At 40.2% G+C, this 15,861-nt stretch overlaps 1 protein-coding gene across 1 annotated transcript; it reads right to left on the reverse strand.

The window, feature by feature from the left end:
• Window positions 1-6: 6 nt before the first annotated feature.
• Window positions 7-14,620, reverse strand: samd10a (sterile alpha motif domain containing 10a). Its single transcript, XM_005731618.1, has 6 exons — window positions 13,986-14,620; window positions 12,232-12,413; window positions 3,644-3,812; window positions 3,417-3,557; window positions 799-921; window positions 7-381 (listed from the first exon to the last, which is right to left on the reverse strand). The coding sequence occupies exons 1-5, from the start codon at window positions 13,996-13,998 to the stop codon at window positions 824-826; spliced, it is 603 nt and encodes a 200-aa protein (XP_005731675.1). The 5' UTR covers window positions 13,999-14,620; the 3' UTR covers window positions 7-381; window positions 799-823.
• Window positions 14,621-15,861: the final 1,241 nt, after the last annotated feature.

Below are 15,861 nucleotides of genomic sequence, written 5' to 3' on the forward strand. Positions count from 1 at the left end.
AACGACTAAATTTTAATATTTGTATTTATTAATTAGTTTTGCTGACATTAAAAAACGGTTCAAAGAGAAGAATGAGAGGAAGAGACGGTAAGAGAGGAACAGTAAATTAATAATTAATCACAGACGGCAATAAATTGATAAATGGATTGTCATGATGCTTTTTCATCACAGTTCATTGTCAGTCTGTAAAGATGATATCAGTTTATCGTGCAGACAGGGAATGAAAAGCTGCCAACTTCCAGTTAACAGCTTTATTCTGGAGACCACAGCTCGCTGGATGCACATATCCTACAGATCTGATTCACATTTCATGTTACGTGATTATATGTTCTCTGACTCCGATGTTTCCATCATCCAGCTAGGATATCCTTCCAAAGGACCCTGCAAAACACAGAACGATGAACACTTTTCAGATATTTTTTTTACTTTTAATAGCAAGTTTTTAAAACTTTTTTTTTTTTTTTTACAGGTGCAATAATAAGCTTTCACCGCTCGATCTCACAGATAAGTATAGACAAAGATTTTGTGTTGGTCCCTGCTGGTTATTGGAACAATACATCACTGCTGCCACCATATTGTTCAGTGGGAGCTGGACCATCTAATCCGTACATATCCCAACCCTCTGAATTTACAAGTGATTAAACTGTTCTGGTTAGCTATAAATGTCAGAACTGTACAAAAGGCTTATATTCTGTTGATAACTGTAATATTTCCACAACATAATTATAAAACACAATAATAACTCAATATTACAGCTCTCTGCAGATGCTTTTTCGACCAACAGGAATACTCCCATACTTGTCATGTCTTCAGTCTGTTATCTTCAGTGCTGTGGTTCATGAATGCCTTTTAACTTTATCTTTTGGGAATCTGCAGACAAAACAAGTCCATCTGAACAACACTGTGCAGGTCTGACGGTTTCTGTAGATACAAATCAGGAATATATGTCAGTTAGCTGTTACTGAGCTGTTAGTACCATGAAAAAGACTTAACAGTCAGATAATTTAGGACAACTTAACACAGTAACACAAACTGTGACAAATACCATTTTGTGTCAGGATAGTCCATGAAAATGAAGTCAGTTTTAAAAACAGACTGCTTATTATGACTATTGCTTTTCTTTCACTAGCGCATAAAAGATCAGCACAAACATTTATGTTCAGTCTAAAGAGACACATGCCACAAGGCCTGATATAGCATGTGTCTAAGGGATATCATCAGAAGATACCAATTCATATCAAAATTCTCAAAATATGACAATAATTGTTTAATGTTTGTTTTTAAACCTTTCTTTCCTACAAGCTTCAGCAAGCAGAATCATGGTCTGAATGCACTGATGTGCCAAACATATTTGATTTGCCAAGAGGATCTATAAACTATCAACTCTGTATAGGCTCCTTTTGCTAGCCAATTTCTTTTTATTTAATTATTTTTATACATGTATGGTGTAATAATGCCTGAGCCGACAGCTGGAAGTAAAGAGAATACAAAAGAAAATAGAAAAGGGGACAAACAGGAGAAAAGATAAGATCACAGGACAAAGCACAACATGTTATCTACTCTAGCAAAAGGACACACTGTCGCTGAAAGAGCAGAAAAACAAAAAAACAGATACACAAACAAACACACACCCATCCACGTCAAGTTTGTTTTGTCCTTTTATTACATCTACCATAGACAGCATCTGTACCGAGGCTGCAGGTCTGGAAGTGACAGAGGCACCATAATTTTAAATACAAGGAACATTCAGTTTGTTTGTTTGCTCGCTTTTTTGTAACTATGTTATTTAATTGGGTATCAACAATCATATAACTAACACTGATATTAGTACTGACTACTACATTTCTACTATCATAACATCCCTAACGCGTCTACATCTACATTAGACGACAACCAGCCGTTGGCATAAAGTAGCTTAACATAAAGACAGGAATCACCTGAAAGCAGCTAGCAAAAGAAGCACCTACCAGCACTTCTAACACATAACACTGTTTAAATGTAACACCAACAATCTGCTGTTAATTAAAAGGGTGCTGTGAGTCAAACTCTTTCTTCAGGCATCCATCCATTCCACCTAAACCCTCACAAAAACAAATAACTGGGACTTTCTATACTTTAGCTTTTACTTCCTTTTTTTAAAAGGCCAAAGACTGAAAAGGCACAGCCAGCCAAGAGTTTCTGAAAAGTTGTTTAACTGATTGATTTTCATTTGTTCTGCCAATCATGTACAGCTAAGATGCACTTCTACTGGGTTCTCATGTTTCTAATTAGGAGAGTTTTATGAGCTGTAAGCAGCGACTTTGTGCAGGCAGAGGAAACTAATGTCTGTTGTTTAGCTTGGGGACTTCAGCCTTACTGTCTTACTTTGCTGCCTAATACAAGCATGGAAGAAAATCCTCTCTGCTATCTCTCTTAGCTCTAGTTTGAACAGAAGTTTGACTAAAAATGTCACTGCATGATTTAAAGACATCGAATCTTTTCCATTAATCTTAAAGCCAAGTTACGTCAAACTCCACTGTTGGCTTATAACAACTGCTAGCATTCAACTATTTTCAATGAGAAGTCGCAGTGCTTTTAGTGTAGTTCACAGACATGTGAACAAAAAATTGGTTTAAGAAACAAAGAAAACCACATCTTTTACTGAACCCGTGTGAGTGCTGGGCCTACAGAAGGGCTGACCCATGCACTGCTTTCAGGCTCCATCTGGCCAGTCACCATGGGCCACCAGGTTCTCTACCCCGAGTACCCCACAGGGTGGGGCCCCCGTCACAGTGTTGCTTTGTATATTAAAACCACAGTAGTCTCATCTGAATAAAGTGAATGGGAAAACATAGAAAACAGACCCGCTTATTCTGTAAGTGTTGTTTGTTTACATTGCTGTTCTCATATTTACATCACAGAGAGCCATAACACTTCCCTGACTCCAGACAGATGCAGGGCTGGTGGCGGTGGACACACAGCAGAGAATGCCTCCCATGTGAAAAGCCCCTTTGTTTTGGAACTACACCCACCAACATTTTTCCAACGTTATTCAAGCAAGAAGTGAAATGTATCCTTGGCACAGATACGCATAATTACAGCAGCAGGTTTTACAAGGACAGGAGAAAACAGAGTGGAGAAATCTCACACAAGCATAGAGAGCATGCAAGTTTTAACTTGCCTGCCTGCCTGCCTGGGTTTGAACCTGGACCCTCCTGCTGTGGGACGGCAGCACAAACTATGGAGCCATCATCAATATTTTTTTTCCAGCTATCTTCATCATAAAACATGTAATTTTAGTGCTAAGCTAAACCACTGCTAGCTAAAGATTAATTTTTAATTGACAGGAATAGGAGTCAGAAATTTTAATGTGAAAAATGTCAAACTGTGTCTTCAAAGTCAAGGACTGGGAAGACTGAAAACACACACACTCTCACCTCTGCTGAGCAGCTGCAGGTTGCGTCCCTCCTCCTGCACCTGGAGCTGCAGCACTTGTTGCAGCAGCTCCTGTCGAAGTGTCTCCTGCACTAAACCCATGCGCTCCAGCTTCTCCCCATTCAGGCGCAGTAACGCTCGGCCTTTAAGGTGATGACAAAGTCATTTTTTACAATTAAACTGTAATTCATGAATTCACTAGTGGAACTGTTTTTCTACTATCTCAGACCTGTGATGGCGTGGTGGGAGAACGCTTCCACATAGGTCAGGTAGTTGTGTGGACAGTGTTTTTTCAGCCACTTGCACACATCTTGTTGAGACCAAAGAACAACAGGACGGATCAGGCTGGGCTGTGTTGGGCTCGTGTGATATATCCCATAATTGTCACTGGAGCGGTACTGTAGATAAGAAGGCAGACAGGAAAACATACAGATAAATGCAGAGGGTTAGTGATATAAGGGGACATTTAATGCTTTTTTCCCCTTATTTATGTCATATGTGTACCATTGCAGTAGAGGACGTTCACATCAAACTTGGGTAAAGCTGCACATATTGAGGTCAGAGTATGTGCAAATTAATAATAATAATAATAATGGATTGCATTTATATAGCGCTTTTCAAGGAACCTAAAGCGCTCTACAATTCCACTATTCATTCACTCTCACATTCACACACTGGTGGAGGCAGCTACAGTTGTAGCCTCAGCTGCCCTGGGGCAGACTGACAGAAGCGAGGGTGCCATATCGCGCCATCGGCCCCTCTGGCCAACACCAGTAGGTGGCAGGTGAAGTGTCTTGCCCAAAGACACAACAACCAAGACAGACAGAGCTGGGGATCGAACCAGCAACCTTCCGGTTCCCAACCCCCTGAGCCATGGTGAGTGAAACCAAAATCTCAGGTTTAAAACGGCACTAAATACACAGCTTCAGCATATACCTAATATTGTTATCACCAGGACACACACTGGCTTTGAGCACAGAAAACCATCCACCACCTTTTAAAATCATGTGTTTCTGAGGGGCAGCCAATCAGAACAGGGGAAGGTAGCTGAAGTAGCTTAACAGAAGAAGAACACAGAGGCTACAGCAATGCTCAGTCTTAGATAAAAAAGGATTATTTTGAACTTGAAATCTTGAAATCTACAGGCACCAACCACAGAAGACGTAGCTGTAGCTCAGGCGGTAGAGCAGGTCATCTGTTAATTGGCAGGATGGTGGTTTGATCCCTGGCTGCTCCACTCTGCATGCCAAATATCCCTAGGAAAGATACTAACCCCAAGTTTTTCTCTGATGAATGTGTGTGATTGATAGACAGAAAGCACTTAAGCACAGAAAAAAAGTGTTTGCGTGGGTGAATGAGGCTCCTCGGTTTGCAGCCATCTCCCTTGTTGCCGTGTTTAAAAATGCCAGGTTGATTCTTGTGAAGGAGTTTAACCTGGTACGAGGTACTGCCACCAAATGCAAACCCCCCAAAATGGACTTGAATCAAGCTGAGCATGTGCTAGTGAAAAAGAAGCTTAAGGAGATTTTCCAAACAGAGAGATACTAAGATAAGTAAACAGACAGCATTTTTCAGAGGTGAGATCTGTTCAACGACTCAAAGTCCTTTGCACTATTACTACACTAATCTAAAGAGCTTGGAAATATAAGCAACTGAACTTCTTCAAGTCTCTTGAATACATTTCCCCTCTTATCCGAGAAGCTTCCTCAGTTCAACTGAAAAGGTAAAATGTCTTCAAGAAACATAACAAAGTGCAGTTGCTTTTCTTTCCACGCTCCATAGTTGACAATGACCTGGATGCCTGAGAACCTACACAGATATACTACTACACTACTTCCACTTCTTTGGGTTCAGTATTTAGGTCTAAGACATGCCAACAGGAGGAGCCAGGGATTGAGTTAGTGAATCATCCTTCAATTAGCTGAAGGCCAGTTCTACCTCCCTTGTGCACACTAGAGACTTGTATCCCTTAATTTATCTTTTTAAAAAGAAAGTCTTAAACTTCACACTAACATGTTCACACAGGGGACATACTGTACTGATGGGCTTTGTGCTGAGATAGATATCCTACCACTGGCATATCTCTCATTAACTGCCAAAGATATTCAGTTATCGGTGGCATTTGACTGCTAGGAGATGTCTCCCATGAAAATATATCCAGAGGAACGGCACAAAATTCAGACTCCATTTAAAACCTGAATGAACCTTAAAGCTCTTTTAATCTTTTCGCCTGCTGTTGCCGCTGTGCATCCATACAACCCACATCTATCATGCGCTGTGTACAAATCTGCACGCTGTCTTTTATTCGCTGTACATAATATGTGCACACAGCCAATTAAGTGAGCATCTGCTGGGAGGATTATAAGATGAATATTGAGTATCACATTTCATTTCACATGCCTTATATACATCAAAAGATGACAAGTTTGGGCCTCTACAGGGCTAGAACATGTTTCAGCCTCATTAAAGAACACAGGGGCGATCGTTGCCATATGTATAGGCAGTGTAGGCACATCTGTGTAGCTGTGAAGTTCCCTAGAAGAGTGGCAAACAAGCAGCAGCAACAGCAGCAGAAAAAGAACAAAAAGACATGCATGTAGGCCAGTGTCATGTTGAGATTCAGCTCTTTTATCTTATAGATGTACAGGATGCAAAACTGGAGTTGTAATCAAGCTGCGCCTTTGATCAGCCAATCACTTTTTAAAAATGTAGCAAGTTCAGCAGTTCATTTGCAAGATAAAAAATATCACATCTGGCTGATGTGCAAGAGTCAGTGGAGCAAATGTTTTGCAGGAGGGTCTGCCTGATATGTCAGGATGCAGTGGTGTTAAAAACATTCTTATTCTCAAAATAGAACCAAAAATGGTGAGTTTGATATATTTTTTTAAGCATGTTCATCACTTCACCAACAATTTTTTGATCCATAAGATGTCAGTAATGATTCATTTCATTAAAATATAATATTTGTAATAATATGAATAATAGCAAGAAGAATGAAAGTATTCAACTCCTTTTTTTTCTTTTTAGCCATCAGAATTACTGTCTGAAGGCCAAGAAAGATGCCCAACGGATTTACTTTACCAAGTGGATCATCACGGCCTTGCCGTAGTGGTCGATTTGATTGACCTTTATTATTATTTATTTATGTATTTTTATTTTCAGTTGTTACAGACGGGACAGTATTCCATTCCTGCATGAATCACAGACTCTGGAGATTTTCCATAACACAATGGTGATCTGCACTAAAAATCGAAGTAACTAAAAAAGAAGTAGTTTGCTTGCTTTTGGTTTTAACACCGGAGTGTAGTGCAATCATACAGATACTGAAAGTATATCAACAATATCCATCCATTCTCCTCCTTATCAGGAAGCCGGAGTACACATGCAAACACAGAGAAAACATGCAAACTACACTCGGCCAGATGGAGGATTTGAACTCAGGACCTTCAGTAGTGCTAACCACCACACCACCATGCCACCCTGCTTATTTTTAAGTCTCCTTTATTGTGATCAGCAATTAATTTGTGATGAAATATACAAATGCCTTTGACCTGTTCACAAAACTGATACATAATGTGAGTATTCTTCTATTTATTTTTGAGGAGAATGAATGACATTGGGCTTCGAGCTGTGAGCTGAAACAAACAAAACATTAATGTTTTGCGAGACGTTTATAATCAATAATCACTTTTGGGTTGTTTAATGTAATCTAATATATAATGTTACACAATTTTTAAAGACATAGAGGAGTTTTAACTGTGCACGATGTCCTGTGTGGTTTACTCGCACACAGGGCGACATTTACAGTCTTTCTGTCACGTCATTGTAGTCCTCAGTGTGAGCCTCACCTGGTGAGAGTTTTCAGATTATGGTAATTATGGTTTTTAGCTGGAATATGCTCTTCACCAACAATAAATAAGAAGCCAGTTATTCTGTTTGTTTTTGTATTTGGCATAGCTGAACACTCAATAGAGGATTTGGGGTTTGGAGCCGAGTGCACTCAGTTTGTTTTCCCCCCCTGTGTAAATTTTGTTTAACACAAAGAACAATAATATGTCTTGAAGTTTTCACACAATAAATCAAGCAGCTAATGATATTAAACTTTTATTTCTCCAAAAACATGCCATGCTGATCAAGAAAGTGACCTATTCTGCTTCACTTCAGAGTGTTTACTGCTTTCTGATTACAGTTTTGTCTCACTGGGAGGTTTACTGCCGAGTCTTTTTGTGAACGGGCATGTCGGACGTGATGTGCATCATTTTCACTGACATGCTGCAGATACTGTTGCTGTGGCAATGCAGTTAATGGGGATCTAAATAACAAAGAAAGACACATTCAGAGTTTGAATCAAGTATTTTTCTGGCTCTGACTGACTTCTAATGCACCATGAATACTTTTATGGTGAGCTTTTATCTTTAGACTTCCTTCTCACTCTGGATTTCCTTTCATCACTTCCATTTATGCAGCAAACAGTTTTTCCTAACTTCACACCCTACCATTGTAAAAACCTGAGCCCTCATGTTTGGCTTGTATATGAATAAATGTGGTTGGAGTGATCGCACAAAGGATTTCTACTTATTGGTATTTTTTAAACATTGTTTGATTAGGAGTGAACATTTCCCTTAATTCATTAAAAATAAAATGAGTCAGATGTCCTTCAATATGCAAAACAATCCCCCCAAATCCCAAAAAGCTCCATTTCTAATTTGGCTGCAGGTTATGATTTTTCATTATTAATTGTTTTGTGAATAAAACGACTGTTTGCCCAGTAAAATGTCAGAATATGTGAAAATTGACCACAGTCATGTAAAGTAGGAGTTGTAAAACTTTTTGAGGCCAGAGATCCCTTAGAGGCAGAACAAGAACCATCGCAAAATCCTAGCAATGATTTAGTTGGATAAGGGTCACTTGAGGACTAATTTAAATACACTCACTGACCACTCTGTTAGGTATGCATCTTCAACTGCTCGTTAATGCAGATATCTAATCAGCCAATCACATGGCAGCAACTTGACCTCAACAACCTGCTGAAATTCAAACTTAAAGCATGACGTGGCTGTTGGTGCCAGACAGGCTGGTCTGAATATTTCAGGTCAGAGGAGAATGCCCAAACTGCTTCAGAGAACCAGTTGTTAAAACCAAGGTTTGCAGATGAGCATCTCTGAATGCACAACATCTTGAAAGCACATATGCTACAGCAGCAGAAGACCACACCAGGTACCACTCCTGTCAGCTAAGAACTGCAGCTGACAGGTTTAAATAGGTGAGTTTTGATACCTACGTATTGTTACTGACCATCCCCCATCCCTTTACAATATACCCATCGGAAGATGGGTATAACGCACCATGTCACAAAGCTCAAATAATCTCAAATGCTTTCATGAGCATGAGTTCATTCTACTCAGATGACCTCCGCAGTCACCAGATCTCAATCCAATAGAGCACTTTTGGGATGTGGTGCAGCAGCAGATTCACATCATTGATGTACAGCTGACATATCTGCAGCAGCTGTGTGATGCTATCACGTCAATATGGACCAAAAGTTATGTATTTATATGTATAGCTATGTATATTTTCATATTATTTATATTTTAAATTGTGTTTTAAGCTCTGGTTTCTTATTGTTTAATTTTTAGTGTAGTGAAGCCTTTATTGCAGTAGTAGTTTAATATTTTAAAACCTCAAATATGGGCCTATTTCTCATGGGCAAAACTTAAGAAGTATATCTCAGTAAACACATGCACCAAAGCCTCTTCTCGCTGGTTCTATTAATAAATCTAAACAGGTTGAGGAATACTAACACTAAAGACCTTTTATTAAGGCATATTAAGCGCACGCATTAAGCGTTTAGAATCAGAAGTTAATATATAGTTTATATTCTCACTAAAAGCAACAACAACCCACACACATAAATTATGAAGTCATTACCAAAAACATTCCAAATAATTTTCCTTTCAGCGGTTACTATATGTATTTTGCTGCTCTGAGTCCACAGCTGTGAAGTATAAAAACACTATAGAGACCATAATGAGTGTTTGGATGCCTGTGAGAGGTGGCAGAGATGCATACTGACAGAGTGAATACGAGAACAGCATGCCAAAAAAAAAGTAAGTGGAAAAACTTAACAATGGAGGAAGTGAAAATACTGTAAACACATTACAATGCAGCACAGACACACAACACCGATTAAGTTCATGTGCGTCGAGACAAAAATAAACAGACCACTACTTTATGTGCATCCAAGAGGATTGAAGCAAAGACATAATGCATTGTATACAACTATGTTATCAGCCCAGCCCAGTTCTATGTTTGCAGCTTTAGCTTCAGCTTGTAACAGCCTTTTAAAGAGCCTTTCATGGGGTGAAGACAAAGGCATGGGCTCTCTGACTTGTAACCAAGAGCTTTAAATGAGGCCAGCTTACAGTATAAATGGATTGTCTCTGCTGCCCAAACTGGCTGTGTGAAGAGACAATGCTGTATCAGATAACAAAAAACTATTAATTTATACCGGAACAGAATGACTAGTGGAAGTAGATATGAGGACGTTTTCACGCGAGAAGATCTATAGAAATGGCTAACTGTTTATTATCCTGAAACAACAGGCACAGGCTGGATACTATCAGGCAGTTAGGATCAAAATAAATTCAACTTTTCTCTGCTCTCAGTCAACAAGCAGAGTGGTGGTGCAGCATAGTGTGAGCATAGGAAGACCTGTGCTATTTAAAGCTAAAAGGCTGTTAGAGCTCACCAACCCGCTGGGGAGAGGGCAACTTTCATTCTCTACTAACAAAGTGTCCATTTACAACAATAGATGATGACCGGCTGCATTTGTCAGACTATGAGTTTTTTTTAATTTCAGACTTTTCCGTGCAGAAATCTGAGAGGAGAGTTGCCAAGCGGCAGCAGGGGTTTTTGCATGTGCTCATATATTGCTAATGCAACAAACACAGCAGTTTCTCGTATGAGCAGTGCAACTTTTTCATGTCTGCATGCAAGAAGTCAGTGGAATGGAAAATAAAAAATAAAACCAGAAACACATAACACCACTAATTTCTTGATATCGCCATCGGTGCAGTTTACATAAATCACAGTAGTTATTTTTAGTGAAATACAACAGTGCTTAATAGCCATGGAAACTGAATGGCTATAAATGGTTATTATACTGACAAGTTATGTAGATGTGGATTACCCTCAATTTATTAAACATATTGATGCATTAGTAATTTGAAAAATCTCCCAGGCACAGGCACTGGCTCAGGTCCAGGAATTATGTCGTTTAGTAAATATCAAACAGTGCGTATGATGTGCAGAAAACAACCAGCAGAGAGTACACACTCCAGCGTGTTCACTGCAAGGCGAGGACATGACGTTGTAAACAAGTTTAAGCATCTTGGACTCAAAATGAACTCTATTTAACCTTTAAAAGTCCTTCTACTAAGTTATCTAACATCATAAAATGCAATGTTAAAAGATTTTGCTACCTGGCCACTAACAGGTGGAACAACACTTTATTCAGTGCAAACATATTTCAAAAAAGCCACTAAAAGCTTTGATTTTCAAAAAAGTAATTTTCATTTCATCCTGGTAGCATCAAATAACAACAACAATATTTTGATCTTAGTGGATTTTTAAAAATGTATATGCTTAAAAACATAGGTGACTGTGAAGTAGCTCATGTCAGTAAAAAGAACTAAATATTTCCATTGCTTATTAATTGTAATAAAGCAGAATTCCTACTTTTAAGCCACATTTCAAACAGCACATTGTGGCAAACCAGTTCTATAGTCGTTTTTAACTTTGGATGATGCAGGACTCGGATTATTCTTTTGACTTTGTGTGTCTTTGTGTGCTTTTGAATGCAAGCTACCCAGGGGATGCGGATCTAAATTAATCCAGCATAATTACTTAAATAAACGATCTTATATTTTCCTGCTAATGTTCATTAACATGCACTGCCTCTGTTACATAAACATATAAAGTAAGGCTTTCATATTGGTCATCTCTGAGTCCTTGTTGATGTTACATGTTATTACAACACCTGTAAGTCATCCACGGTGCGTTGAGGTGGTTATCTCCATGTAGTGAACTGTGTTACAAAAATCAATGCATTTGGAATGAGATACATAGAGAAGTGTATATATCCACACACATTTATTTTGATGCCTTCAACACAGATCAGCAAAGCCACTGGGACAAATAGGATTGTAACATCATAGACATAGTGTATGGCCTACAAGAAGCTCTACATCTATGTCCAGATAGAGTCTGTTTATTTGGCTAAAGGTGCTTAAATGCTTGATTTTCTGACTGGCCCTCTTGTTTACATTTCACCACAGTCACATCTGTGACCATTAGTTTAAGCAGTCATGCCTGCAACCAGCTAATCATGCCCAGATAGGTGGCCGTGTTTTCAGATAGGCATATAGTTCACGTGAAAAACTTTAGTCGGAAACTTGTCATTATTTTTCTCTGCAGTATCAGAAAAACCTCTAAAATGAGTGAAAGAGTAAAGATTTCAATGTCTGACCTGAGAAACTATCGGCACAGGACCTTTCTCCTTTTCTTTGATTAGGTTTGCATTCTTACATTTCTTGTTAATTTTTTTAGCAATTAAATTAATCTTTAACATATTAGAATTCCAAAGTAAATATATATGGTTTTCCTAACTCTGGATTTGTGGCAAACATCATCAAGCTTAATTAGGCAGAAAGAAACATATCACCCTGAGCTGCAAGAATAAAGAAAACCTAAGGGGATTATGACAACATGCACCAGGTGCGCTTTTCGACATGCTGAAGTCATGTAGGTGCTCAGTACCTGCAGGGCCTCGGTCCCCGGCTGCTGTAGCAGCTTCACTGTTCTGCCTCCCGCTGTTTTCTGTCCACGGCCGTCATGCCAGGTCAGGTTCCCACCTGTCCGTCGACTCAGCTGGTGCTTAAAGTCCTCAGGCAGAGCCCTGTACTCCACAGCTGGCCTGCAGAAACTGAAACTGGATGCAGCTGGAGAGATAAAGGGAGGGGGTATAATGATTAGACAGGCAGACCTGCTGACAGTGTAAAAACAGCATGGGACTACTTCCCTACTCCCTTGCTCTGCATGACTTGGAAACAAAAAGCAGGATTGAAACCATATGGATAACCTGCCATTCAGGAATGGTCTCCTTAGCAAATTCCTGCAAATCTGCTCTATTGACACAAACCAGGCTTGAGTTAGTTATCTGAGCCTTGATAAAATCGTAGATGAATCCTGGAAGTCAGCGTTCAGGTACCACAATTACTTTGTGAAAAGCTTGTAGAGTTGTGAGACATGCCACTTTCTCATCATTAGGATGAGGCCTGCAGGCAAATATCCAAACTGACTCAACAGCAGGTGGCTTCCCAACATCCAGTAATTAAAGAGTGTGCAACTACAGTAAACACGCTGTTACTGGCACAGATTCTGGCAGAAAGCCACGGGTCATTACACATTCATGTGCCAGATTGGAAGGATTTTCTTACCACGTTTGAAGCTCCGTGTGCAGCTTGTGTTTGCGTGTGCGCTAATGTGCATTTTCAATATCTTAAGTTGACTAAGAGAATTTGAAAAGAGGACAGAACGAGAGAGGCTGTCAGGGGGAAACGAGGTTTTGAGGAGATGAAAGAGTGCCTTCGTTTCTCCTGCTTTGTGCTTCTCTTTTCTGTCATTCACCATCTCCCACCGAGAGCGGAGCCATTCTGCGTCCTGCAATCATCAAGGCAAACCAGCACTATCAGGTTATTACGAATAAAACTTGGTGTGCGATTTTTGGTTTCTTTGAGGTTTTACTCGAGGCATGTACGAACCCTCCTTCAGAGTGTTACTCACCCAGGCTGCCGCTGTAAACACAAATGTGCCCCTTTCATGGATGTAGTATGCATAATTAAGACTATTTGTCAGAGCCTTTTCCCTTCAAATGGAGAAAAAAAACCCTTCTCTTTAAAAAGTGCCAGTACTGGAAAGGAAACACTTTCATGATCAAAATCCTTACTAAACAAATTATGAAGTATCTGGCCTGCCTGCAATATCTTTAATCCTGTATTTTGGATGAATATAGTTAAATTAAAGCCCTTATTTGGGGTATTTAAAATTTTGACTTGGCACACATCTTTACCTATCAGAAATATGCACATCAGGACTTCAGAAGCTGGGAGTAAATTCAATTAAGAGCAAGCCAAGGCAGAAAAGTGACCACAGCAACAGTCACACTGATGGTGGCGATGCTGGATGCGCTGTCCATTTCAGCACCGTGTCACTGACCATCAGCGACCCCCTTCTGTTCCTTTCTTATGCATAATATTCTTATAATGTCTGAATGCATGTATATGACAGAGTCTGTTTTTAATAGATTTAATGTGGCAGCGTTTAGCTGCACTTTATTTCAGAGAGCTCTTTCCAGCTGAGGCCACTTACGTAACAGATAAACTGGTTTAGCAAGTAATGAGTTAAAGTAATGGAATCAGCGTGCTTTAGATTTCGGCGGAATGCGAGTCGGACTATTTAGAAAAGAGTTACTGATTATTATTATTAATAATATTGAAGTGTAACCTTCCTACCGTCTACAGCCATGATGTTTTCTCGGAGACAGCCTAGTGGAAGTCTCCCATCTTCTCCGGTGACCGACACACGGGCTGCGGGTCCAGCTCTTCCCCTCTGTGTGCGCTCCGCTCACCGACAAAAGTTTCACTGAGGTCTGGCAGGAGCAGCGACGCTCCACATCCTCTGACCTGAGATGCTGGGCTAAGTGGGGATTTAAAAAATAAACAAACAACCACGTCTTAAAACCAGCTCACGTCGTCCTCAGTGTCACTGGCTGCTGCTGTCTGTGAAGCCGAAGTTGCAGAAGACTGGACAAGAATGTCCCCGAGCAGCTGGCTGACTGGTTCCGCGGGCTCAGGCGGGCGCGAGCATGTGCGCGCGCGTGCGTATTTGTGTGTGTGGTTTTCGTCCGTGTCGTGAGAATCAGATGCGCGGCTTTTTCTCAAGAGCATGCATGAGCACAGCGAGCTCAAAGTGCAGCCCCGGGCCCTGTAATTAACGCAGCCAGTGGAGACTCTGAAAAACAGCCGGATGAAAAGGCTTCTCATAGCTGCAGCATCCACCATAAGGAATTCCCCTTTGCCTTTTCTTAAAGAAAGGGAGCTCTGTGCGCGCCCGTGGGCACTGCGCCCTCCCTGTGATGGACCCTCTATGTCGGGTCTGTGCAGAAGAGCTGCAGGACGGTGACTGTTCCTGCTCACACCTGCCCTTGCACTCACTTTATTGGCCACATTTGGCCGCAGAGTAAAAGAAAGACCTCCGTAGGAGCAAAAGAGCACAAAACTTTAAGCATCCAACATAACTCAAAATACAATCAAAGACATGGAAAAGACTATCTGTCTTTCTTTCTTATTTCTCTCACTCAAAACAAAAGGAATACGAACAAGCGTAAACAGAAGTAAGAAAAAGCTACATTTGGTTTCATCATTGCCTTAAAGGGCTGATGAGCAAAAGGCGGAAGAAAAAGGGGCTGCTTTTTTTTTAAGGGTAAAGTGAATGAGCTCTAATTTTAACTTCTGTGTTTTGACATAATTATCAGAACCTGTTTCACAAACTTCTATTAATGTGGTTTTGTTTCTCTCTGTTCATCACCACTGTAGATAAGAAAGGCTTCCCACATATTGGTAATAAACAGTAACAGCCGTTTAAGGATCAATATCCTCTCACCAGCTGGGTTGGAAGTTTTAATGTCTTCCTTGTGGTGTAGATTCAACAGTGTGGTCTGTACAGACATGACAGCATCACTCTTGTTACACCATCACCAGCCTGAAGACTGACAGAAGGCAGAGTTGCTCCTTGCTTTCATGCTGTTTACACCAGCCATTTGAATATCGAACAACAGAAAAAATACACAATAGAAAAAACCCAGATTACTGCTGCTCACTGGATATTTTTCTCTTTTTTAGATTAGTACCTGAGTGGGATGCTTGTGTTTGAAAATCTCAATACATCCTAATTTCTGAAATATTCAGACCAACCTGTTCGTCAGTAACAACATGCCTCATTCAAAATCACTTAAATGACCTTTCGTTTTCATTCTGATGCTCAGTATGAACTTCAGCAGGTCATATTGGCCATGTATATATGCCTGGACACATTGAGTTACTGCCATGTGATTAGTTCATCATCATTCAGTCACAAAAAAGAGAGAGAGAAAAAAAAAAGAAAGTTCAGGTGAGAGAGCCCACAGAAGAGGCGTCATTAACCACAATCAGAAACAGCAGGGTGGAGGTGGGTTGCAAAGTAGCAACCACAGGCCGTCTAAAGCACCTTAACCAGTGCACACTGTGTGAGATTTGCAGATAGGATGTGTAGAAGTGTTCCAGCTTAGCCATCATCTCATATAGGCTGGCACTGAGATCAACCTACCGGTATTAGCCAAAATTGCAGATG

Source organism: Pundamilia nyererei, unplaced genomic scaffold (assembly GCF_000239375.1).
Source record: "Pundamilia nyererei isolate P.nyererei 1_Seehausen unplaced genomic scaffold, PunNye1.0 scaffold00044, whole genome shotgun sequence".
Classification (NCBI taxonomy): Eukaryota; Metazoa; Chordata; class Actinopteri; order Cichliformes; family Cichlidae; genus Pundamilia; species Pundamilia nyererei.

Coding starts and splice junctions, on each gene's coding strand:
- samd10a (XM_005731618.1), bottom strand. Junction 3,558..3,643: donor CTCCCACCACGCCATCACAG/GTCTGAGATAGT, acceptor ATCACCTTAAAG/GCCGAGCGTTACTGCGCCTG. Junction 922..3,416: donor CCTGCAGCTGCTCAGCAGAG/GTGAGAGTGTGT, acceptor TTGTATCTACAG/AAACCGTCAGACCTGCACAG.